The sequence below is a fragment of the Balearica regulorum genome, chromosome 7, assembly GCF_011004875.1.
Source record: "Balearica regulorum gibbericeps isolate bBalReg1 chromosome 7, bBalReg1.pri, whole genome shotgun sequence".
NCBI lineage: Eukaryota > Metazoa > Chordata > Aves > Gruiformes > Gruidae > Balearica > Balearica regulorum.
Genome location: NC_046190.1, coordinates 33,261,951 through 33,288,631, shown reverse-complemented (window position 1 = coordinate 33,288,631; position 26,681 = coordinate 33,261,951). Strand labels below are relative to the sequence as shown.

The following is a 26,681-nucleotide window of genomic DNA, read 5'->3' as shown; positions in this document are numbered from 1 at the left end:
GACTGGAACAATGTATTGAAAGCAAAAATTAGTCTTGAAATACTTTTAGTCTGTAGGTGGTTCATAAGCAATTGATTTGAAGTGCTTGCTCAGAGTATGAACAGTTCTCATGGAATGATCCCATTCTCTACCAAGAAGAATATAAGCCTTAGGCTATTCAAAACATTTGTTATGTAACTTAAGTTTAACTTTTCATGCGAACACTTACAATCACTGTAGCTCTTGTTGCAGGTAACTCTTGTTTGTTTGTAACAATCAGCTGTGAAGATCCCAGTGTATGCTGAGTAAACCTGTTACAAGCACATGTGAACACTTTTCTAGGCACTCTTCATCCACTTCCAGTACTGGCAAGTATCCTATTCTATTGCTAAATGTATTAATGGTGAAATTTCTTCATCAACAGTTTCTTCATCAATTAAATATTAATATAACCATAAGTGTACTGACTGATAGAATAATAGGTGAGATCAGTAACTCTCTTTATAGCCTATTTGGGGACAGTGGAGTATAAAACATGTCTGTCCAGGTTACTGTTAAAGAGAGGGAAGGGACATGGTTGTCCCTTCCGTGATTTAAACTTGGAAGCTTCTTTAGGTAAGTCGTGGATGGAGCTAAAACTTATATGTGAGCAGGACACTATCCAGATCTGACAGAAGTGCTCAGCATTCAGTTGTAGCTTGTTAGCTTGCCAAGCCATTTTCTGGTTTTTATTTTGGCTTTTCTTGATTATTTCTTTTCCTCCTTTCCCACAGCAATGAAGGAACCATGGGCTTTATTCCTTTCATATCTAAATACAGACATTTTTGTTGATGAGACTACATGGTTAATTGCATGAAATGAGACATAGTCCATTAACGTGCTATGTGAGCTTGCTCTTTTAATATAAATGTTAGGATTTTACACACAGGTGGGAGGGAAGGAGTTTGGTAAAATAAATCTTATGCACTGATACCCATTTTGCGTTTGCCACTCTTGTTGCTGTCCTAATATTGATGATGCTCTCATACAAGTACATTTTGAGTAGAAGCTAATTATTCTTTTCTGAAAAAAATATTTGAAGTAAATTGTGTGACATGAGATGACTTTGATTTATTTTCACCATTCTATATGCTATAAGTCATCTTTTAAAAATAGTGAGTGTGAATCTAATATCCAGTATACTTATTAGGAGCTTTCTGATTAGCTGTTAATTAGCATGTCAGTAGATTGCGATGAAATGTTAAACTGGATGCTGAGCCTACTCATACGTCTTTAACTTAGCAAACATGTAGATTGTCTAATATACAGCACTTCTCTACAAATTATTACTGCAAAGGAAGTCAGTATCTTGAAGAAATTTTTCTTTTTTACTTGAGCAATTAAATCCAAGCTAATAATGTGTTCTGTTGTTGTTGATATACTGGAGCTGAAATGAATTAAAATGAGGAAAGAGAAAAAGGCACAGAGCTTAAAACAAACCAACCCAGACAGCTTAAACCATAAGACATGCTAGAGATGCAATCTTATAATATGTTAAATACAGAGTATTATATGCATGTATTATCAGGAGTTACTCTTTGTCTTCATAATATTTTTATTTAAGAGAAAATTTTTTGTTAGGAAAGTGCCAATTAAGATGGTAATGCCATTTCACCAATAGTCTTTAAATTCTAGTCCTGTTTAAAACAAAAATCATACTCTAATCCAAGTTAGAATACAGATGTCAAGAACTTTAAGTATTGGCTAGTATATGGGTGTCTCATGTGACACTTCAAATGGTTTGGGTGGTCTCCCAGATGACCACTCCTGAGACAGAAAATTGTTTTTCCTGAGTGTGTGACCTGAACAAACCAAGTTCTCATTAAGTTTTTGCTGGGATGAGATTAAAAGTGTGGTTTGTGCTGGATACTTTTTTTTGGGGGGGGGGGGGGAGGGGAGTAATTTCAAAGATTTGGACTTCAGACTCTGACTTTTGTGGAAGTGTTCTATTCTGTATGCATGGAGGAACAGAGGGGGCATAGAAGAAAGGATTGAGGGTATCTGTCATTGATTAGCGTGCTGTTATCTAGAGAGAATTCAGAAAATGGTTGACTCATCTTCATAACTGATATGTATCTCCAGCAACAGTAGTGGGCTGAGTGAAAATACTGTGCATTCTGCTGTTATGGTAGTAGTTGCAGACCTGCATACATGTGGCAGAGGAGAAATGCTTTGAAGCTAGTCTTCAGAAAGCTGCCTGTGCCAAGGGCAGTCTTAATAGGATTAGCATCTCCAATTGCAGCCAGTGGCTGCTGCAGTGTATGCCTTTCCAACACTCTGTTTTTAACCCTTTTTAAGGTGAAGCATGGATACAGAGATATACTGGGAGTGATTATAATATTGCAGGAGTCCTGTTTTAAAGCAGTGCTAAAGCTGCATCGTGGAGGCGTCTCTACATCTGTGAAAGAATATAATCATATGAGTTTTTTGTTGCTGAGAGAACCCTGAAAACTGAGCAAGGATGTGACTTCTGGTAGCTGACTACAGCATATGCTCTCTTGGTTCTGGAGCTAGCATTGCTCCTTTCAACTATGTAGACAAGCTGGGGTCCTTACTGCTTTGGCAGGTAGCTGGGATAAAACCAGTGTTGATCTGCTTATGTGTGCTGCAGCCCTCTGTCAAAAAAGTGAGTGCAGCAGCATGTGGCACAGGTAACCAAGGTGGACACAAACTGTACAAGCATACTAGCACACCTGGGAGGTAGTTGCACATCTTGAGTGGGACAGCTCAAAAAAGATACTGTTTTCTGCTGTTTCTATATAGTCTTTAAATGTATCTTTTTCCAGAAGAATGCTCTGAATAAAAGACAGTTTTCAAATGGAATAGGAAAGGACTGTATGTGGAAGTGTGTCCAGCTATAGGACTTGAGATATTGGGTGTAACCTACATAAATATTGTGCAATGCCTTCATCCTCTAATAAGTGGGAACCTAGAAATAGAAATATGAATGTTGCCCCTACTTACTACTTGTGGAGAGTTCTCTGTTAGTCTAAGTATTGGACAGTAATGAAAGAAGGTTGATTCCTTTTGGAATTGAGCCCTTTATTCAAAATGTAGTTCAGCATATGAGCTAAAGAAGAATATCCATTAGCTACCAGTAATAGCACTTGTTATCCCCTTTGCTGGATTCTAGCTACTAAATGGCAAGACATTAAAATGCTACAAAAGCCTGTGTTGAAATGTACATCACTTAAACATTTAAATTGTACAAGTTCTGAGTGATAAAGAGCTCCTCGAAATTCATGTATCAGCTGAAGGTACAGCTACCAATTTATAGAAAAAAAATTGATCTTCCATAAAATACACAATTTTTTCAGAAAGAATTGCTAATATACTTATGCCTGTTTTCTGTGTTTCAGTTAACTGTGTTAAAGCGTGTGATAGTACCAACCTGAGCCTCTGACACTCCCATGTGATTTCAGCACAAATAATGTATTATGTGAGAGGGAGTACGTGACTGGAAGGTGTGTCCCTGAGAAAAGGCACTTGAATATAGAAACATCTCCCAGCAATGTTACACTATTGGCTTTTATTTGTGAAATTCAGAAGCAATAAGTCAAACAATTGTCTAAAACTTTAGCATAAAAATTCAGGAGTTCTATCAACAATATAGATAAATACTTTGTTTAATTTGAATCACTGTTGAAAGTGAGGAATATTTTCCTTGTCTAGGTCCTAACAGGCTTCTGAAGCTTGACCTTTTTACCAAATTGGTCTTATTGTTACTGGATTGGCAAAACTTTTGTGTAGCTACGTGCATTGCTGTGTTTTGTTCAAGCTATAAAATAACCCTTAGTGTTATGTTCTTTTTCTCCTTTCTCATGAGGATGATTGGGTGGAGTCCATACAGTTCAGTTTAGTGTCTTGGAAAATGCAGAAAATAAGTTTCTGCCTCAGTGTGAGCCTGAGTGGACTCCTACTGTTGCTGAAAGTATTTATATATGTTTGCGTATCATTAGGTAGTGCTTATTAGTCACCACATTGCTGACCACCCTGTAATAATGCCCTTTCTGCTGCTGCTCCTAGCCTGTGATTCTCTTAGGCCACTCATTAGTCCAAATAATTCTGCCGCATAACAGGTCTTTTGTATTGACTGCCTGATGTATTGCAAAGGCAGGTTTTGTTGAAGAATGCATAGAAGTTTAGTGGGTCCCAAAATCTTTGTCCCTGAGATCTTCTGTTAATTTTTTTCCTTAATATTCCAGTTTAACTGGTAGCGGCTGGCATGTATAAGAGTCATAGCAACTGTTCCAGGTAATGGGAAACATCTGATATTTCCTATCCCTTCTTATTATAGAGAAAATAACAGGGTAGACCTTGTTTGATGCCTAACCTGGAGCCAAATTCTCTAAAGCTGGAAAGTGATTAAATTTGTTTCCTTAAAAATGTTATTTACACTACCTGAAAATGTAGCTTAACATCTTCACTGTTGTCTGTTATTCTAGACTTACAGGTGTCCTTTCATAAGTGTCAATCTCAAATCAGTCTTGCACAAAATAGCATACACAACTATGTGCACATCTATATGCTCATAGAAATATTTCATTTGGACACATGCATGTACATGTAGTAGAGTACCACTCAATAGAGTAATCACAGGCATAAACTTGTACTGTGATGCTTTCCTTTAACCATCTGCTGCCTAGTATTTCCATGGAGGCCAGGATGCTGTACATCTGTATTCTGTCAAACTCTGCTTTTAGACAAGATGTGCAAGCAACTGTGGAAAGAACTGAATATTGTAGTTTTCATTTACAGAAACTTCAACGTAGCCTGAAAGTAAATGGATGAGAAAATGAATCAAGAGCAAGAAGAGTCCAGCTTATTAAAAATGACAACATTCAGAGGACTCCTTGTACCTTACAAGTATTTTCCTGTTTATGGAAAGTACAGATATATTCTACTCTCCCCCTACCCCCCACTGCAAATCTACAAGCCAAATCCCTCAACTTCTAATTTGTCAGAGAAGATTTTATAGATGTCTGAATGTGATAATGCTGGGAACTTCAATTATAAAGTTCAAGAGCTGTCATTAAGCACTTTTTTTCCTAATGCAGATTCTGGGGAATGTGGAGACTGACATTCCTGTGGAGTGTAGGAAACATGGTGAGGAGCTAAGCAGCAAGATATTCTTGTCCTTTTGTCCACTACAGTCACACAGTGACAATTTGTTGCTCTGATATCAACGCTCCAAGGATTGACTTGCTTGGTTTCTTTGAGTCTCAACTCTTCAGTAATCAGAATCCTGTCTAGGGATACCAATGCATCCACTATAAGCATTTCATTACTTCTTTATATATTTTACTGTGCAGCGTCTTGTTATCTTCTTTTATTAGGGCACTGTCATAATTCTTTAATTACTGGATTCCTTTACCTATATGCCAAGTATGGAGAAGAGCTCCAGTGCTCACATCAGTGAGATGTTTGTACTAACTAGCTAGTTAAATTCATGTTACATATTCCCTAAGTGCTGTGGGTGAGTGTTTCTCCTCCCTCTGTACATTCTCTTTATGGTACCATAGGCATTACAGTACCATGCATAGATTACAGAAAACTACACAGGTTGCCCAGACTTACAGAAAAGATTGATTACTGGACTCTTGTCTAGCTGTCTTGATTTTTTTCATGCTTTCCATCATGCGGATTGCAAAGGTAGAGCAATTACCCTTCATATCTTTCTAGTCTTTTATAGTGTTTCTTCCAGTTCCACAGAAATAGGTCAAGAATTTAGTGATTCTAGCTGGTCTGTTATTTGTTCTCAAATCTAATGGACTGCTTAGTTTACAAAAAACTGTAATAACTGCCAAAGCACCATACGTGAGTGACATGAACAGTATTGTAGTAAGCAGCCAGTTACACTAGAATCTTAATTCATCACTCAGTATGGGAGAGTGACAGTTTAGCATATGGACAGTCTCTTCAGAAGCTGGTTTGTTATTTCAGATATATTTAGGAGTACTTAGTTCTTCCATTTGGGATGTAAATTGAGTTTGTAAAGCAATTTCTCCTTGAGCTTTTTGACCATTCTTTGGTGGTGTTCAGATCTCAATTCATGACTGAATTAAAGTTGCTCCTCCTATGCTGTAGGAGAATGGCAAAATGGAAACATGAATTATTCACTAGGGATTGTAAAGACCTCTTCAGGTACATTAAGGATGGATTGTTGAGTGATCTGTGTAATATTTTGCATAACTTATGAATTAGAACCGGATCAGTATTTACAGAGACAGAATGTATTGTTTGTTTAGAATTATAGCCAAATAATTACTGAACTGGAATGTGGTTTGACTTTATGGTAGAGAAAACTTAATGAATAGTTCAACAATGCTATTTGCTATTTTTTTTACTAATTATTAGTAAAATGTTTTGTATTCAAGTTAAATCTTGGAATAAGAACTTGAGACTTATGTGAAAATACTTTATTCTTCATTACTGGGGTTATGGGACAGAATACCTTTATTTGGCAAAGGAAATACTCTGAACTACTTGCATTTTCGTATGATACACAGAGAATTGGCTATCTTTATATAGATAATGTTAATAATTCATTCTGAAATCCCACTTTTTAAAAAAAATAGTTACATTCCTGCTGTGACAAAAAATAAGTGTATGCATTTCTTGAGTTAAGTTTCTTGCAGAGATTTTAAGCAACTTGTATAAGAACAGTAGAAAATGGGCAGTTCTAGATGGTGCTCTTTCAATGGGACTGCTTCTATAATAAAGGTGGTAATTTTGCTTAGTTGATATTCAGTCTAGGCAGTCAGTGATGGTACAAGCATACAGTCATTCCAACTAAATTTTATGATATTACACACTTTAATCACAAAGCAGAGATGTGGCTGCAATGTAAAGCTTTAGCTAAATGTTTTGTAATGGCTGTGGAAATGAGGCGCCTTAAAGTAAGCAACTCTTCTGTGGGAAGACATAAAGAGTATTTAAAAAAAACCCCACAACCAAACACCCTTTCTCCCCTCCCCAAACCACCATCAACAAAAACCCAAAATCCCAAACAACTTTTGAAATAAAAAAATTTTGCTCTTCATGTTAACAGCTGGGCTGACCAAATAAATTTCTTTAATTTACTTGCTTTCTTAAATCTATTTGAAATTTAATTTTCTTTACTGGAGTTCTGTTGGCATTAATTCTTACTTTTACAGTTCTTACGTTTTCTTGTATTTTAAGCCAGAGAGTTGACAGATGGACTTCCATAAAAACCAGTGTTTCATTAGATTGACAGGTTCAACTTCCTGCTTTTTCACCTGAAGAACTGAACAGTTGGATAGTCCTAACTGTGTAGGGATCCAAGACAGATTCTGGAGGCTTGTGTCAGAACTCCGTGAAATCTGCTGGCTTTTTTCCCAACCCCTGACAAGATGTCATAGTTTATGTAGTCATGTCTTTGGCTACTTCCTTTGTTGAAAAATGTTTGGTCAAGCAACGTGGGGTGGCACCTCAAATGCAAAGCCACCAAGATGCTTAAAAGTGTGCTGAAGAACACGGTCTGTCTCTGTTCTTGTTGTTTTCCAAGTAGATGAAGAGGATATCTCTACTGGTTTGGGGGGTTTCTTGTGGTTTTTTGTTTTGTTGGCTTTTTTTAATAGACATTATCCTGCAGTTTCTTTACCTATCTGTAGGTTTTGGCAGAACTGGAGGGATGTCATGCTCATTTGGTGCTTTGTAGGCTTTTGGTTTGCCATTTCTTTCTGCATGGCATCTCAATACTTGACGGCCTTTACTTTTTTACTTTTTCAGGGACTTAATCTTTTGCCCCATGTTGACACACAGATCTGTTTAGAAAAACTCTATGAACAGATTTCCAGGACGCACAGGTATCTTTTTTTTTATGTAGAGCCCTGGGTTGAAAACAACTGTGTGTAATATCCCTGTGAGATAGTCATCTGTCATTCAGTGAGATGTGAAACACTTAATGTGATATTGGTCATTTGCGGGATGTGAAATGTGTGGGGATGTCAGTCAACTGTAATGTGTATTGTGACTTCATAGTTCATGTAAAAATTGTGTTTATTTTTGTACTACTATGCAGATTTTTTTGTCTACTGGTTTTAATTCTTTTCAATTTAATTTATTTCTAGGTATACCATAAATTCTATCCTCCAGGAAGCCCTAGAAAGGTAAAATCTTAAAAATTTCATTTCCTGGGTTTACATGCCAGTGCTTGTTTTGTTTTTATCCTCAATGTATTGCGATAATACTGAACTTAACTGGAAAAAACAGGATGGTATACTGTAAAATCTTTGGGACTGTGATGTTTTTGAGCACTTGTAGGAAGTGCGTTTATCTACTGCCTGACATTTTTGTGTTAACTGCTTTGGAGTCTGTTCCAATTCATCTGTTTCTGTAAGAATCCGTGTTGCTGTTATGCACTTCTTTAATGTTCCACATCATAGATGTTTCTTTGTGTGAGCAAATAAACAGTAACTCTTCACATGAAATGACATGAAAGGCATTATTGTTTAGGATAGCTAGTTTACACATTTATGATGTGACAAGAACTTCTTGACTAAAGACGATTTGCTATGGAATTTGCTTATGTTAATGAACAAAAATCCTCTGTCAGTCATTAGAGCTGTGCTCACCTGTAGTTGAAAGCAATTTTGTTCAATGTCCTAGAAAATACCAGATACTTGGACCTTAGTGTTTAGCTATGTCCTTATCAGATGGGTGTTCAGCTTTTCATCACTTAAATGAGAAATCAAGATATGCTGTGCTCAGATAGCTGTATTAGCAGTGTATAGTGCTGACATGAATATTTATCCCCTTTATCTCTAAAATACCATCTGAACCCTGCATGAGAAATTTATGGTCTTCAAATGTTACAAATCTGTGTACAACTTCCTCCTAATGGACTTGTTTTTAGTCCAGTAATGCTCTGTCTGGTGCACACCTTTTTCTCTTATGTCAGGTAACACTAAGGTAAACAAAATAACCAGATTCCAGGAAGTTCTGGACAGGAATGTGTCTGCTACTTCTCTCATTTTCTTTTACCTCCCCCTTTTTTTTTCTCTTGTCTATGTAACATTTATCTTAGATATAGTCATTGGCAAATTGCAAGGCAAGATGTTGCACGGAGAAGAATTTACTTCAAGTTAAGTTTCTCTGGTTTTGTACTGCAACTGGACAGAAGTTGTTCCTCCTGGTTGTTACTATCATCTATGGAAGCAAATGTGAGCACTGGGGATGCTGGAGTCAGATGTTTAAAGACCTGTGGTATCATCTAATGAGTTACACTGCATATCTCAGCTTTGTCTTTATTCCCCTAAGGTGTGGAAATGCAATTTTTTGGATATAAAGAGCTGCTTAATAGAACAAATGCCTTTTATTGTTCACTTATATGTTCCTTTTTTCCAATAAAATCATTTGGCAGAACTGTTTCCCACTGAAGTTTCAGATTTATGGGACCTTGTGACATGCTTAAAGTATCTAAAATGAAAAAGGTTCAATGGATAAGTCTGTCACCTAATTTTCCGTGCTGTGTTTTTGGTTGTTTTGTTAAATGCCAAGATTTAGAAGTGCTCTGAATTTTGCTGTTACAAGCATTGTATGTTGCTGTCAAAGCTACTGTGATTCAGCTGAGGATGAAGACTGGTCCTGAAACTGCCATCATCTTGGTAGAAAGGAAACATTTTTGATCATACTCCCAAATCTTCCAGGTGGTTGAACCAAGGTCTCACATTGACATTGTGACCAGTGACTGAGGACATAAACTTGTACTAAAGCTTCTTGGCAACGCTGTTAAAACTTTACAAGCGTAATAGATTTAAATAAGGCAGAAAATCTACACTGACCTGGGGAAGAATAGGAGGGTAGGGGAGTAAATAAGTGAAGCTGGGACTACCTGCCTTTAATCCCTTTTCCATGTTCAAACTGGGACATCCTCTGATGCCCTCTCGGAGCTTAATATGTTTCATGGAAGAAGTATGGCTCTTGTTTTTAATCTTCATGGGACTGAAAGACCCTTTGAGTACTCTCCTAATCCATTGCCCATGAGACAAGAGGGGAAAAAGGAGGAAGGAAAGGCAGACAAAAACCTTATTCTTTTGCTGTGAGGCCAGCTGTCTAATTGCTTGATTCTATGGAACAAAGCTTTTGAATTAAGGAAACTGGATTTAGCTGTTAACTTTGAACCTGCCAAAGTGTTATGTATTCAAGTTGCACTGCTGTTTCCCTGTTTTGTGCACGTACGTAACCTGATATCTATCAAGTGGCTGTGAAATTGAACCCTGTGTTGCTCATGGTGAGGGGGGGAAGGAAGGAACAGTGGGATTTTTCCAGGAAACAGCAGGAAATGTTCCTGCTTAGCAGGCAGTTCTCTTCTTACCCTTCCTGCTTAGTGACAACTGACTAGTAACTACTTGTAATGGCAATGACCAAGTTATACTGACCGTAGAATCACAGACTGGTTTGGGTTGGAAGGGACCTTGAAGATCATCTAGTTCCAACCCCCCTGCCCTGAGCAGGGATGCCTTCCACTAGACCAGGTTGCCCAATGATGACCACTGATGACCATTTTCCTTTTTAAGTCTTGTACCCCACACTGTCACCGTGCATGAGGCCTGTGTGTTTGGTGTCTCCTCAGCTCTGTTGTAATATTCAGTTCCTATTTTTGTTCATGTAAAGGCTTAAAGTGTAGTGCATACTTAAAAGTATCCACCTAGATGAAATGACATGAATGTATGAGTTACCAGATGTCTTAATAGCTGAGGCAAATATATTTTCCTTTAAATTTCACTGACAATAGTTTACACAAAGTAGTTTTAATTTTTTGTGATAAAAACAGAATGTAAAAACATTATAAATAAGGTGAAGATTAAAAATATATGAAGAATCTAAGAAATTGTGAAAAGAGCTAAAACTACTTTATTTCTTTACATGTATATTTTTAAACTGACAGTCCTTGTCTGAAAATGTAACTGCTTTCTCTTCTGCTTGACATTAAGAATGTTCTTTTTATTGTTGTTCAGAAGGTTATTTCTTACTATTATAGCTTTAACTTGTCATGACTCAATCCAAATCCCAACATTTTACTTGTTTCAAGAGCTTTGAACAAGCTGATGTTTGAGACGAAAGCTTTTTTCATTACTTATTACATATTTGCGTGGGATGAGAATCAGATGGCAGCATTTTAGAAATCTAGTTCACCACTTCAGTCTTTTGTGCCAGTTATCTGTCTGGTCAGGACTTTGATACAAAGACTTGGAAATTCGAGTTGGCATCTGTAGGCCTTTTTGTTTAAAACTAAATTGAGTTAATAGAAATAGCCAGAAGCAAGGAAAGGAAAAAACCCTCAACCTCTGAGGCTGAGACTCTCTCAGTTGGAAGACAATGGCATGGCACTCGGGCAGTAATGCACAATGTGGTAGGCGCAAAGTTGCTGGAGGATAAATGATCTTTACAGGAGTTAAGTACTGTTAACTGTGTCTGTTCTATGGTGTTTGCTGATTCAGGTATATGCAATGCCAGATCCTAGAACTTGGGAGGTGCAAAATTTTTTTTAACCTTGCACCTAGCAGATGATGTTGGAGTAATTGAGGATCCTGTTGATCTCTCTGTGCAGGAATTTGTGGCGCACAAAAAAACCCAACCAAAATAACTTTCAGGAAAACATGCTGATTTTAAAAAATGTAGTGTTTGGCTCTTATATTTCTGCAACATAGTGTCTTACAGCTAGGATCTATGTCTGGAAAATAATTGGTCCCTCCTCCAGAATGTGATCTCCAAAAGAGAATTATTTTTCATTGTTAACTAGATGGGGAAAAAAATAAATCAGTGTCAACTTTGGTTCTTCAGCAGATATGTGAACTGCTTCTAGTAGTGGGCACTTCATACTGACTTTTTAGTTGTGTTCATGTTTAGCCTTGATGTGTGTCAATATACGCATCAGAAGTCTTCAGAGCTCCTGTATGAAGATAAAAATATAATTTAACTGCACAACAAATGGATGAGCATCAAATGAACTCTGTCTTGTTTTCAATCCTTCTTGTGCTTATGCTCATTAGAAATTCCCGGAGGTTATTTTTAATATAGAAGGTGTTCACGTGCTGCTTTACTTAAAAACTACAACCAAGATTTTGAGTTGTAAAATAAACCTTTATAAAACAAAGCTCTATGCAGAGCACTGCAGTCAGAAGACAAAGGTGTACAAACTAGTCAGCTAGTACAGTTATTTTTGGCAGTCAAATATTGCTTTAGCTAGGAACCTATTGTACACTATTCCTTTTAGGACATTTTCATAAATACATAAATCACAATAATGGCAAGACAGGTTGCTTTTTCAAGTTTTAGTTAGATTTTGTCTTACTCCATGCAAACAGGCAATAAAATAGTAAATAGAAACAAAAATTACAAAGCCCCTTGATAATAAAGTACTACAGAAATGATGCTAGTGGCTATCAATAACATCAGCAATCAGTAAAATCCTATCTGTTTAATGTCTCTTAGTATCAGTGGCCTATATGTTTTGGGGTTTTTTACTTATTCAAATTTTTTAAGTTAACTGGTTTCTATTAGTGGTTGTTTTATTCACAGTAGAAGAATTAAAAAAAAATCTTTAGGTAGTCTTCAGCCTGAGTGTATTCCTGTAAGACTTTTTTTTTCTTAAGTAGAAAAAACCCAACAGTAACAGAGTTTTGGGTTTAGTTGTTACTATTTTCTGCCTTTCTCTCAAATGGATTACAACTTTGAATTTTTTCTCTTCTAATTACAATAAAGGTTTTTATTTCTTAATGCAGTAATTTTATATGCAAAGTGCTGGGAAGGAGGTTTAGGTTCCAACACTATATTTTCCTGGCTTCCGAAGTTACAGGCCAAAATGATGCCTCAGCAGAAGATGGCAAGGCTTCTGGGCTGATCTCCAAACTTCCATTATGTGATTGCTCTGTTATATCTGGACAGTGCCTGTTGGAGGAGGGGTAATAAATGAAACCTCACTTGAAGCAATGGCTGTTTACAGAAACAATCAGCTAAGGACAAGGAAAACTCCTGGACTCAAGCAACACTTATCTTTAGCAACATCAAGAGTTTACCTGAAAGATGGACTAAACAAAACTAGCGAAGTGTGCCTGAAGTTTCTGAGGTGCCAGTCACTTTGAAGCAGTCTGCTTAAGAAATGCTGATGACTTTGTACTTCTTGCATGTAGAGTTTATTTATTCTCTATTTATTCTCTAATTTATTTATTTTCTAACATCCTTCCAATAGCAGAACTGCCTGACTTCCTCAGAGCAGGAGGCAGGGAAGTCTTCTGCCAAAGCAGAGAGAAGAAGCTATTGTCAGGGGAGGTGTAACTTTTACTGGAATTTTTTTTTCGGTCGGGTCAGAATTGTGAAAGGATTTCATCTCTTCCTACTATCCCTCAAGACAGTGGTGAGAAATAAGATCGCTAGTAATATGAAGAGTATGAGAAACTGAAGGAGTGTGGCCCAGAGGGGTTTAATAGAGGATGAACCAAAAGCATGGGAGCTTGTGAAGGGGAAATTCAAATTGTAACTGCTCAGCAGGTGGTACTCTGTGATCAAGGAAAGATCTGGCCAGGAGGGCAAGAAGGCCCAAGTGCAGAACGGGTTGAACTGGCTGGAAGCAGGAATGCCAGAGACAGAGCAATTCCCTGTACAGAAGTGAAGCTTCCCTTGCTGATGAGAGAGAAAACAGCCATAATGTTGTCTTCTAGCAATTGGGCAACACCAGTGTTTGGGCAGGAGAGCTGGTGCTTAGGGATGAACCCAACGCAGGGCTGAGATGTCCCATGCTGGCACTCACGGGATTGGTGCTGGTGCAAGTGTATATAAGGAATTGGCTCCCAATACTTTCCTCAGATTTCTTGTAGAACTACTTATGACAGTAGGACTGTCCAATGCATTGTTCATTACATTTTTTATATTTAAGCACAAATGTGTGTTTAATTCACCTCAAGGGGCATCATAGAAATTCCCGAAGACCTGGAAGATACAAAGTATGGGATAAAAGGAACTGGTTAGACTGCTTGAAAACTAAACCAGGAAAGAATAGCCAAGCTAGGTTAAGCAGGTATGGATGGTGAGAACGATCTTGGAGGCAGCAACAGGGGAAGAAACAAATTGGGGAAAGCACTAGACTAGAAAGTGAAAAAGCAAGTATAAAAAGATGGTGAAAGATGCTGTAAAAATTAGGGCAGATGCTAGCAGTGTGAAAGAATTAGCTATGTTGTTACATAGAATGAGATTGAGACCAAAGTGTAGGTTGGAAGTGAGTGGTTACTCACCTGTGCCTGGAAAGGAATTAAATAGTAGATCTGAAGGGGAAGTCTTGGATATCTCAAAACTGCACAGAAGAGGGGGGAAGAAGCTGAGAAGTGGATAGGTGGAGAAATTAAGACAAAATCATGAGTGTTTCATGGTAGGATGGATGAACACTACAGATCTGTCCTAAGCACTGATTCCAGAGGCTGGCATGCATGCAAAAGGCAAAGTTGGATGTGTGACCAAGGTAGAGCGGATGTGTGTACATATAGAAAGCATATGGAAGAGACGGGTGAAAATGGAAGGGTTCATGTCAAAGTTCACTGGCCAGTATGAGGTTTCAGTGGTTGTGCTGAGATGGAACATTGCACACACAAAAATCAGGAAGAGGCAGACGAAGTGGTGGAAGAGAATGGCAAATAACTAGTTCAAAGGGAAAATGAAGGGGAAGGAGAGTGAGTTGGAGGAAGGGCAAAAAGAGAAAAGTGACAAAGTTACTTTTGAATTGCTTTTGCAAAGAATAGCATATTCGCTATGCAACAGTAGAAAAATGACTCTAACTCCTTATGCATATAATTGGGTAAGTAATAAAGTGAAAGATGGGATTGTACTTCCAGAGCAATTCTTCTGTCTATGTTCAGCCTGATAGGATTAATCCATCAGCTGATAAGCTGTTATAGAAAATGAACAATACTGTCCTTCATTTTTAAGTTATGAAAAATATTGACAACTTGAAGCAGTGTTTGCCTGCTAATTATTGCAGCTTGAAACTGAATTATGTGAATTGGAGCTCTTTCAGTGTTTAAAGTGTTACATACTCTGCATGTACTTCAGACTGTTTTACTTTAAATACATGTTAATAATAATGATGTCTCCATGACGTGTTTATGACATGCCCTGGTGTTTAATAATCAGGATTAATCAATTCATTTGATCAGCCATTGAGACTTTCAAAATGGGCTTCTTAAATATAACATTTCTAGCTAATGGTCACTTGGACTTCTGTGTCATGGTAATGAAAGTTAAACTGATTTTCCTGGCTATCAAAATTGTATAAATAGAAGCTGAAATTTGCTCTGAAGAGCAAGACCACATGCAGATAGTGAAATGTGAACCTTATTAATGCAGTGTATGGAAAGCTATTCCTGTTAATGCTTGCTGTTATCAGAATAAGTATCGCTATTATCGTTGAAGACTCTTGTAGTCCTTCTTGCAGCAAGAAGATGCTGCAAGTGTTGCTATATAAACAATGTGGAAATGGCATGTGGATAATGTGTAAGGATTTGTCCTGAGAAAAAGCCAGAGGGAATGATTGCTGAGCTGGAAAGATTCTTTGAGCAGGAATGCTAGCTCATGCAGCACAGCAAAATAACAAGAAAATGGGATTATTTTTCTTTCTGGTAATGATCCCCTAGAGTTATCTTGAGGGCTTAACTAGTGAGCTAAGTGAAAAATAATACTAAACCAAATTGTCTAAATGTCAAACTCGGAGCTTTCAGTCTTGCTGCTGTTACTTCTGCTTAGAATACAAATGTATATTTAAACCAAACCTGTTACTGAAACTTTCATTTGACACCTTTACTATTTTGGTGAAATCAAAGTTACTATTGAGGGCTTGCTTCTCTTGAGAATTTTCAGATTAATGATAATGCAGTTCAAAAAAAGTGAACAGAAATGAGAGAAATAAGGTCTTTAAGAACTTACTCAGTTCATCATTGTTATAGTAAAAATGATATCTATAGGTCCCCTTTAACACTCTGTGGCAGTTTCAGTTGTTGATGGATGGAAAGAGAGCTTTTCTCTCTAAGATGCTTTCATGGCTGTAATTCACCTATTTTGAGCTTCAAAAACTTCATGCTAATTTCCCATACTTAAAGTTTTAGAAAAGCAGTGTGTGTTTTGAGGAAATTATACCTGAAACTGAAAGTCGACCAAACATTTTTAACCCGCAAAGCTAAACATGCTTGGAGAAGGAAGCCATTTGTAATAGTAGTGGAAAGTAAGCACACCAGTTTAACAAGGAAAGATTGGGCAGCCCTAAAGGTTAACAGTTTAACTGTTTTGATTCTGCAAACTCAGTCTACATGAGTGGTGTTGAAACCAATGCCGGTGTTTTTATTTATGCCATCGTACAGATTACCCGTACTTGTTTTTAACAGTTTTGATTAGAAAGCTGCAAATTATATTTGCACTTGCTCTAGATACCCTTGTGACTTTTACCTACCATGGAAAATTATACTAAATGTGATAAACCTGCTGTTTGAAGCCCAGAGGAGCAGATCTGGGAAGCAGGAGAGCTTTGTGTGCATATTCCTTGGATAACTAGTGAGTACTGAAGACTATTTGAGTAAAAATTTTGTACAATAAAATACAGTTTAGAGTGCGAGGGGGAAAAGATGTTCAGCTGAACAATACTGTAACAGTGGATTGCTATTTGAGGAAAACAAACAATACTTTTAAGTAGAAACTCCTGACCGGAAGGGGTTTTCTTTAATATCTCTTTGTGCCTTGGTGGGTGCAAGCTTTTCTATATCTATTAAGTGTCTAGTCACCTGGCGTTTGCAGCAGAAATAGTCAAGTTTTCTTTAACCCTGAAAACCTTTTGAAACTGGAGGTAATTAGCCTTTAACAGGACAGTGAGTTGGCAATGGGATTGTAAGAACAGGTTCTAATGATCTTTTCCTACCTCAAATTTTGGCTAGAGTACTGTAGTCTTTCAGGTATTTTTTAAAAGGAGTACTGGAATCTTTTCAGTGTCTGCAGAGAGTCTGGACTCCCAGCAGTGAGGTTTCTGGATGTGTAAACCAGTAATGCATTAATATTACACAATGTCAGTTTTGATCACTGCCACTTAAATAATACAATATAATGAAGCGTATTAAAGGTTTTTAAATAAACTCTATCCTCCTCATCCTATACTCTTGGAGAGTTCTGAATTATAACTATTGGACTTTTTGATTCAAGGAACAGGCTTTTTTTAATTCTCTGGCATAATTTACAAGGTTCTTTTGAATCCTGTGATGCTCGTTTATAATTTTTAATTTTTCCTGTATATTGAAATTACTATATTTTTCATGTTTGTAACTGTATGGATTAATCTGAAATGAAAAACAGCCCAAACAATTACAAAGAACTGTTCAGCAGCAACAGGGATTATTTGTTGTGTGTAGATAATGTGGGAGGAAATTAATACAGAACCCCTTTTCCCCCAGGGACCTTCTTCTGCAACCTCATGCTGTATGGTTTCTATTCCTGAATAGCTCTTCAATTCTATATTCAGCAAGTTATTGGAGTACTTGAAAGTAAGCATTTCTGCAAGAGGACAGGTTGTATGTTAAAAGTGCAGCACAGGTAAACTTCTTTCCCACAGCTTGGCAAAACTATTGTATTCAGTGACCATTTCAGTTGTGCAACTCATGTCGTAGTCGCAGCATTTGCAAGACGTGAATCCTTACCAATTGTTCTGTTGTGTTCTATGCAGCCTGGTTCATGGCTTCAGAAAGACAAAGTTATTTTTCTTTTCTGTTGCTTATGTTCACTTAAGATAAGCATTTCTGCAGTACTGCTGTAAAAATTGCAGATGCGGAACTCTAGGCCTTAAGTGCACATTAAGTATTGTGTTGCATATGTAAGCTTTATATGCCATAATGACAAAGTACATCTTATATTTTATCTATTTAAATTGTGACTTCTTTCTCCTACTTACCTTCCAGCTGATGAAAGGAATAGGAAAATATACTTGGGATAAAGAAAACATTTTGGTGATAGTAATATTTCAATGACTTTTCTCTTTTAAATTTTTGAATCCTTCCAGATGCAAAGGGTCTATTTTTATTTTGTTTCCTTAGGATTTCCTAATTTACAAATTCTGAAATTTTCATCACAGAGATGAAATGTATGTCAGTCCTTCACGTGCACCTCTGGAGTGTAATATTGCAGCTTAGATAACTTTTTTTATCATGATGTTTGTGAAGTGGTTCCAGACAGCAGTGATTTTTGTAGGCTAGTGTTCTCTGGTGTGGTGGGTTGACCTTGACTGGCAGCCAGGTGCCCACCCAGCCACTCTCTCACTCCTCCCTGTCAACAGGATAGGGGCCAAAACTAAGATGAAAACATTTGTGGGTCAAGTGAAGACAGGGAGATCCCTTACCACTTACCGTCATGGGCAAAACCAGTCATGAGTTGGGGAAAATTAATTTCTTGCCGATTAAAATACAGTGGGGTGATGAGTACAAAAGAAAAAGACTTCCTCCAGAAAGGTTCCTTTCAATCTGGTATAATAGTAAAATAAAACTACTCACAAATTTCAGGGTCTTAAATATAAAGTATGAGGAAAATCTGTTATGTTGAAGAAAAATACTGTATTTTTATGAGTGCAACCTTTATAGATAATGAGGATTTCGTGGATTTCTAGAATTTAGTTGACTTTCCGGGAGACATTTTCTTGGTGTTCTTTTTGTTTGCTTTTCCTCAGTGATTTCAATGAAGATAATCTTGAACTATGTTGAATAGGAGAAGGCAGTTTTGGAGCCTGCAACTTGCAGGAAGTTTGATACTTTTAATACCTTCAACTATATCTGGTTGTATTTTATATTTAATGTCAAGTGTTGTTTCCAGTTACCATAGCATTAATTACTTAGTTACAAAGATTTTCTGCTCATTTTATGAGAAGTTGAAAACCACCCTTTCTTTTAAAGCTATTCTAATTTAATAGCAAACCAGAAACTCAAACTGTGACCCTTGTCTAAAATTGGAGATGCATATTCTGCATGACAGATCAGAATTGTGATTACAGAAACTAGACAAGAATGGTCTCATGTCTGTTTCCCCAGTACTTCACTGATTTTTTTTTTTCTTAGCCTGAGCTTAAAGGCAAGGCAATTTTAGCTAATGCTCATCCATGTGTTTTTATTTGTATATTCTAATAGATAATCTTTTGTGTAGTTCCTGGTTTGAAGAGATTATTGGAAGTTCTAGAGATATAGGAAAATAAAATTTACAGGTGGTATTTGTTTTAAATCTTCATAGTGTGTTTTGGGTATAAAGCTCTACATTGTTATGGTGTTACAGATCAACAGGTTGTAGAAAGAAACTCTTAATTTTGATTCAGTTCTGTTGAAGCAAATATTTGATAGACCTTTATAGATGAAAGTTGTTCCTTCTGAACTGTATGTAAATTGCTTTCATAATTGCAAGTGGAAATGAACATATTTAATCAATAGGCACTGACATAGGGCAGCTTAAAATTATTCTGATGTTTATTCTTAAATTGCCAGGTTTTGTAAAGAATAAATCTTTCTGCTAGATACAGTATGTATTGTCATGTTGGGAAGAGATGGAAAGCCAAACTACCTCTACTGCTTACCTGAGATTTTAAAAAAACCAAAAACCCACCATGCACACACCAAAGCAAGAAAACATTTGTTGCTATTACATGTTGAAATTCTCTGGGACACTTCAAATTGTGGGCACAGTGACAGAGAGAAAATAAATGTTAACAGTGTCTCTCTCTCTCTTTATATTACCGAATGATCGTATTGAATGCATTTTCCTGTTTGACCTCTTAGATGCTTTCTCAGATCTAGTCTCTCCCTTGCCCCTGTCCATTATCTGTAAACTTATTCCCATCCACATATCTTCTAATGAGAGAAATCTAATCATGGCCAGCATACGGCCTTGAACGTAAATAGGATATGGCTTATCATTTGATGCTCTGTTAAATAATTATGGCTGTCACTTCAGCTATTTTGTATGTGTTGTAGCTGGGCAAAAAAATTACTGGTTCTGTTGTTGAAGATTTTAAAAAAAAAAAAAACCACAAAAACCCCAACCAAAATAAACCAACCAACCAACCAAAAAAAAATCCACCCCAAAACAAGCCACAAACCAACCATTTGTTTACCATGAAAATAAGTTTTTTCAACACTTTCTCCTTCCTAAAACATGGATTAGGACACCGAATATTTTTTTCTTGGTGATATTTTTGTCAGACTTGCAAAAGAACAGAAAAACTTCAAGGAAAATATCCCCTCTGTAGGGGAAAAATTCTAATTTGATAGCTTATATAAACTGATTAACCTCAGGACTATATTGTAGTATAGTTGTCTGCAAGTACAAACGGATTGTTACAGATAATGTTACACTAACTATAACAGTGTAAACTGGATCTCATTTGGGCATCAAATTTGGGGGTTTTCTTTTGTAAGAGCCACTTGGGCAGATGACTGTTAAAAACCATCAGCTCCTGTACACACTTAAGGCACTGTTAGGCATAATAGTGATGAGACTAGAAATATTTTTTGGTTTTAAATTCCTGTGTGGAAACTTTAAGTTTGAATGTTATGCATTTTTTAGTTAGTGCTATGACTTAATGCTTTTATTGCAGTTTTAAAATGATGTTTATAGTGAGTACATATGATATCATGGTTTAAAATAAGAAGTAAAAGATGAAGAAATTGTCACCTAACCAAAATGTCATGAAGCAAATTGTTCTCCCTAATTAGGGAGAAAAGCTGCTAGATACTCTTACTGTGGTGTTATGGTCCCAAAGCAGAGTTTCTCCAATGTAACTTTTTTCACTGTGTTTAGAAACTACTTTGCTACTGTGATATCACTAGTAAAATTCAGATGTGTGTCTGGCTGAAAAAAAAAAAAATTGCACCCTGAGGCCTTAGAATCAAAGCTAAATTTGAGTTGTTCAGCACTCACTAGTTCAGTGAATTTGTAGAGTTGTGAATAATCTGTCATGAAGGTTTTATACAATTTTCCTGGCTTGTGAAGCTACTGTCCTTTTTTTTCTATGACTGTCAAAATAAGCATTATTATGGGGAATAAAGAGGCTGCGCATGCACCTATGTATAGATTTGCTTCATCTGTCTCTTGCCTTCTGTTGTTTCACATACTTGTCTTAATGGGGCTGACCTGCGGCTGGATTTAATATACACCAACCACAGAGATGTGCTGTTCTGGGGCACTGTTGTCTGACAACCGAACTGGTAAACCCCTGCAACGCCGTGAGAGCTGAGCAGCCGGCCTGCTGGCTCGCTGGGAAGGGAAGGGAGGCCCGTGGAAGGTGACACACACCTGCCCCTGGCCATGGTGCTGCCACACAGCCTGGTGACATCCAGCCCTGGGAGAGGCAGCCCCTGGGCTGGTTCGTGTCCTCTTGTATCCCAACTGTAAACACAGGCAGACGCTGTCCTGGGAAGCACCTTGTGCTGGCAGGCAAACTTCCAAATCCTACCGTGCTTTCTGATGTAAAGAGACCTTGAAATACATAGTCTGAAATACTGCTTCGTAGGGTGGGGCTGCTTTGCCCTGCACTCTGGTCCTGTGGAAGTTTGTCTGAAATGGGCTGCTCTCACTCCCATCCTTCCTCTACAAGACTTTACTGGCAGCAATATCTCTGCTTAGTATGAAATGTGCCATATTAGCTTAGTAAAATTATCTGTTTTTCTAGGTTGAAACCCTATGAAATAAGCCCTATGAAATAACGGGGCGGCGGGGGGGGGGGGGAGGGAAATCTTGCAAAATCTGAAAGGAGTGAAATCAAAACCAGAATATATCATGAAGTATTTCATAGCAGGTAAATAAGAATTTGTAGAGTTTGGATATAAAGTATGATTTCTTTGTGTAACTGTTTTCAAACACAATTGGCAGAGAATTAACTTTGCACTAGCTAACAAATTTTGTAGGATTTTTGTGGCCTGACTCTGTTCCTTACCTGATTTTTGGTTTGATATCCCCTTGTTAATGAACTGGAATTTTTACAATTTTCAGTCGCTGAGGAATGTTTCAAGGCAAGCTAATTTCCCCCTTAAGGGAGTGAGGGAAGGAATTTAATCTCTTGGTTTTCTTTCTCCCTTGGAGTAACTTCTCAGCCACTCCGGGCTTCACTCCCAGAGTCCCTTCAGTTTCATCCTCAAGGGATATGTTTGTCCTCAAGGCTCCTAAACTCAGTTAGCTAACATATGTTAAAGTAATTGTGAAGATGAGACAGCTTGGTTTTGATTCATGTTAGCATCTCATGTTCAGCCCTGGACTCCAATACAAAAATTAATTTTAACTTGTTAACCAGAGTTAAAACCTGGGTTGCCTTTGCTTCTAATTTATTCTCAGTTAGCCTTTCAAAGATCAGCACAAATCTTTTTTTCAATGTAGATATTTGTCCTCCAGAAAGAATTGTAGTAAGTTCTTTTGTGATAGTGCAGGACAGTTTGCAGTTCTCTTGAATCGGAAGACTCTTCTTTCTTACGGTTTTAGATGACTTCTGCTTCTAACTTAGAATATTGTTCCAGGTCTGAATTGATGATACACCTCCATTTAAAAAGAGAAGGAACATCAAGTGGAGCAATGCTAGCCTATAGCACATGATTTTATGCCAAAAAAAATCTTCAGATGGGTAGCTGAGTCTATTGTGAACCATGCCAGTAATGAGGCACAGTTACTCAGTGGTAACCACCACTGTATTCTCATAATATTAGCCTGATGGTAAGTGGGTTTACGTTGTTTTTCTGTTGGCATGGGATATAATGGGTCTCTACATATAAGTGCAGATGGGTAAATAGGCTGTGTTAGAAGTTAATGAAGTCAGTAACGATAGTATTTGAAGTGTCATTTTTTTTAAACTGGTATTTTGCTCAAACTATGGAATTTGAAAAGGAATCAAGACCTCAAAACTGTTTTTTTCTTCAAGTTTTAAATGTCTTCACAATTTCATATATCTGAAAGGAAAATTTACATTGTATGTAAAAGGGATATGTCTTTAGGTGATTTTAATTTTGTTAGAGAACGAGGACTAGAGTTAATTTGCCTTCCACCTTCTCAGCACAAATTTCATTCTTGTCTAAGTAATACTTGATTTAACCTTGAATTTTGGCTTATCATGACATAGAATATTGCTTGAGGTGCAAGAGGAACTACTAAGCGGTCCATCTGCAAGTGACCTTACAGTAAGCAAGGAATGCCACAAGCTTTTGTTAAACTAAGCTTGTGGATTTCTACACGTTAAAGACCAAGCTGGCTTTTTGTCTGGCCTGCTTTCTCTACCCTCTTAGCCCTCTAGTTAGACTTTGAAGTTGTTTGGCAATTTGGATGTTGTTTTGGTAAAGCAAGTAACTATCATAGCTGTTCTTTTTAAAACTTGTTGCACACAGTTACAAAACAGGTTACCAATAACAAGTTGCATACCCCTTGCTTCTTGTATGCAAGTCACTCCAGTTTATAAATAGAACTGTACTGATAGACAGAACTTGGCCTATCCTCTTGTCCTCTTATGCGAGTTATTTTGATTTAAAAATAGGACTGTCCTAGAACTGATATGTATCAACGAGGTTGTGAAAGTTCACTTCTAGACACTACTGTAATTAAGCTGTAAGTTACAGGGAGCAGTGTGTGTGTTCTCATCGATAATCTAAAGACTTTAACGTACAGTAGTATTTTAGTTTTTCAAGGAGCTAGGCAACTGCAAAGTGTTATGCTTCTGTATGTTGTTCCTCTGCTGTAGCTTATCAAAACATACCCAAACTATACATAGGCCCTTCCACAAAGAAATACCTCTTGTGAGCATTGTAAAAAAGAAGATGCTTCTGTGAACAAGGACTATTTAGACAGTAGATAGTAACTGTAATTTGTAATTTATCAGACTGTTCCCTTGATCACAGCATTGTTGCAGTATGTTTAAGCATAGATTCCTTCTGAATGCCAATGCTTCCTTAGAATATTTTAAGGTAATTCTGCATTGGTATTGCTCTGTCCTAATTTTGTTTGTTTTTTTAAACTTCTAAAAGTTTAAATCTTCCTTGATTTCTATTTTTTTTCAAAAATTTGGGTTTTTTTATTCAGGTTTTGTGCTTGTGGCAGCACTTTATGTACAAGATGTTTTTCTTGGATGTTTGAAAATATTATTTTTTTCAGATAATCTTGTTTGACTTTTCTCCTTCCACTTCAGTTACCTTAGGCATTTAAATGCATGGATTTACTCAGAGTATGCTAAAAGCCTGGGGATGGAAGAAGGTTAGTTTGAATAATTTCTTTAGTATAATTTAGAGATGGACTGATGCCAGCAGTCACTTGTTAGTTTTACTATCAAAGATAATTTTTGTGGGCTCTGTAGAGCAATAAAGTTAAAAAGCATGATTTGAAGACTCTTTTTTTCTAAAAGCTTTTCTAAGAAATCTCTGGTGTATTTCTGTTAAATATTCTTATATCTACTTAGGTTCTCTTCCTGTCATAGTGGCTTTACCTGGAGTAAAAGAACTTGGCAAATTTTTTGAGGTAAGGAGGAAATGAAAAAACCTCCTCATAAAAGGCTCTAAATGTTGACATATGAATGATTGCTTCAAATGGCAGAAGATAGATTCATTACATTTCTTTTTAGCAGGGTTGCTATGGTTAGCTGAGCAATATGGGGGGAGAGGAGTGTGAGATCTTTCCTACCTCAGAGCATCTTGTGACTATAAAATTCTTCTATTGCTTATCTGGATTTTTCCTTCGTGTTCTAAATATACCAGTGCTTGGGAGATTACTCATTTTTCTGAAAACGAGAGAGAAAACAGGAAAAATTAAAGGGGTTCTGAAATAAGTAACCAGTGAAGGTATTGATGCTTCAGAAATAATTATGTGCTTTGTGAGTTAGGAACAGGACATGACTCCTAAAACCTAATAAACACAGTTTCCATGTCATAGGCTGGACTCGGACATGCGCAGCTGAGCAACCAAAGTCCAGTGGGAACCTGTGATGTTGCTCTGTCTGCATACCTGAGCTCAGTGCATGGTTTGAATGTGTCAGTTTTGTCACAGCTAATAGGTTGCTCTGGAAAGATGATTTTTTTTCATTTTTATTCCTGAAGAAGCATCTCTGTTCTTTATGACCTTTTCATGCATACAATTAGCTAAGCATGGCACAAATTAGAGGCTTTCTTTTTAGCCAGCCAGTTTAATGTATCAAAGCCTTAACTTTTCAGAAAACACACTTGAATTGAACTTGAACTCTACCTATTTGGACTTATTTTGGAAAATAATATGTTGCCCAGTGGGATGCATGCATAGTAGAAAATAGTCTTCAAGAAAGGAGGCTTGCTTTGCATGTGCATTAGGATAGGATGGTATTTTGAGTGTTTAAGCATTGTTTTACCCACTGTTAACCAGCAGAGAGCACTTTAGTTTATAACATAACATCTATAAAAACTGTGAAATTGGGAAAGGCTGGGGTTCTTTTTCTGAGACAGCCATTGAAAGCAAACTGCCTGTGAAAATTAAATTCCTGGGTTTGTGCATTATTGACAGTGTTTGTGTTTTGTACAAAAATATTGCTTTATAAATATAAATTTTATTGTATGCCAATGACTTAAGGGAAGATTAGAAGTAAATCTTATCAGTAGTCTCTTGATAGTGTTTATTTAAGCTCTGCACCTTATGAGGTACAGTTCCTCAAGTATCAACCTTATCAGGCTGATGTAGAGAATTACCTCCCTAGTCTGGAGCCCCAGGTTCAGACGGAGCTGGCTTGTTTCCAGCGCGTGAAGACAGCAAGCACAGGGACTTGTTGCCAACACACAGAAAACAGCTTCTGTGCGATGGTGGCGTTGTGGTTGCTCACTGAAATTCATTTGTAGGGAATGATACAAGGAGAAAGCTTTGAGGCAAATAGCATTATGAATCAGTGCATTACATCTTCTTTTCTTAGTCTGTGGTACATGTGTTGGTTGTCAGGAATGAAAAGCTACTGAAATGAGGGTGAAGGGTGGGAAGATGAAAAGATGGAGGGCAGGAGGATCCTGATATTAACCTCAACCCCCCCCCCCCCATTGTCACTTGGCACCTCTGACATGACCGGAGTCCTCGGAAGTGGGCAAATTAGTGTTTTGCTAACTCAGGTCTGCAGTATGAGCGCAGTGGATGGGGCTATTGCGTGATGTCTGATACCGGTTCCACCCTCCCACCTCACCCTTGTCCAGCTAGCTTGGGAGGGGAGAGATCCTAAGGGGCAAGGTCAATATAGGAATCTGTGGTAATGACATAATTTAAATATGTCTTGAATAACTGCTGTCATGGCTGTTGGTAACGTGTGGGTTGTGCGTAATATGTTTTAATAGGTACAGAGGGGAGAGAATTATTGCAATGAGGTGTCTGACCTCTCCTGATTATTTTTATTTTTTTCCACAAGACTTGTAGGGAAGTAGCCAAAGCATTCTGCAGAGTAGGTCACAGCATGTGGAAACATGATCTGTAACCTGCTAGTCGTGCACACACAAGGCACGTAACACTTCTGTGAGAGCTGCATTAGTAGAGAGACCGTACAAATCCTGTCATAGGAACAGGCGTACAAGGGAGGAGCAAGCTCTCACAGGCAGAGATAGTTGTAAATGTTGTTGCTGCTTTTGAGATGAATAATTAATATTATAAACCTTATTGTTCAGAGTGGCAATTTG

The 26,681-nt window shown here is 37.4% G+C and overlaps 1 protein-coding gene across 5 annotated transcripts in view; it reads left to right on the top strand.

The window, feature by feature from the left end:
• ANK3 (ankyrin 3) overlaps nucleotides 1-26,681 on the top strand; it is a 369,687-nt gene that overhangs the window by 35,224 nt on the left and 307,782 nt on the right. For 4 of the 5 annotated variants that reach the window (XM_075758815.1, XM_075758816.1, XM_075758812.1 and 1 more), the window contains one exon: nucleotides 8,112-8,150. The exons of the other annotated variant lie outside the window; for it this stretch is intronic. In XM_075758815.1, the coding sequence (XP_075614930.1) occupies nucleotides 8,112-8,150 (39 nt within the window). The remainder of the gene's footprint in view (nucleotides 1-8,111; nucleotides 8,151-26,681) is intronic. 5 annotated transcript variants of the gene reach the window in all.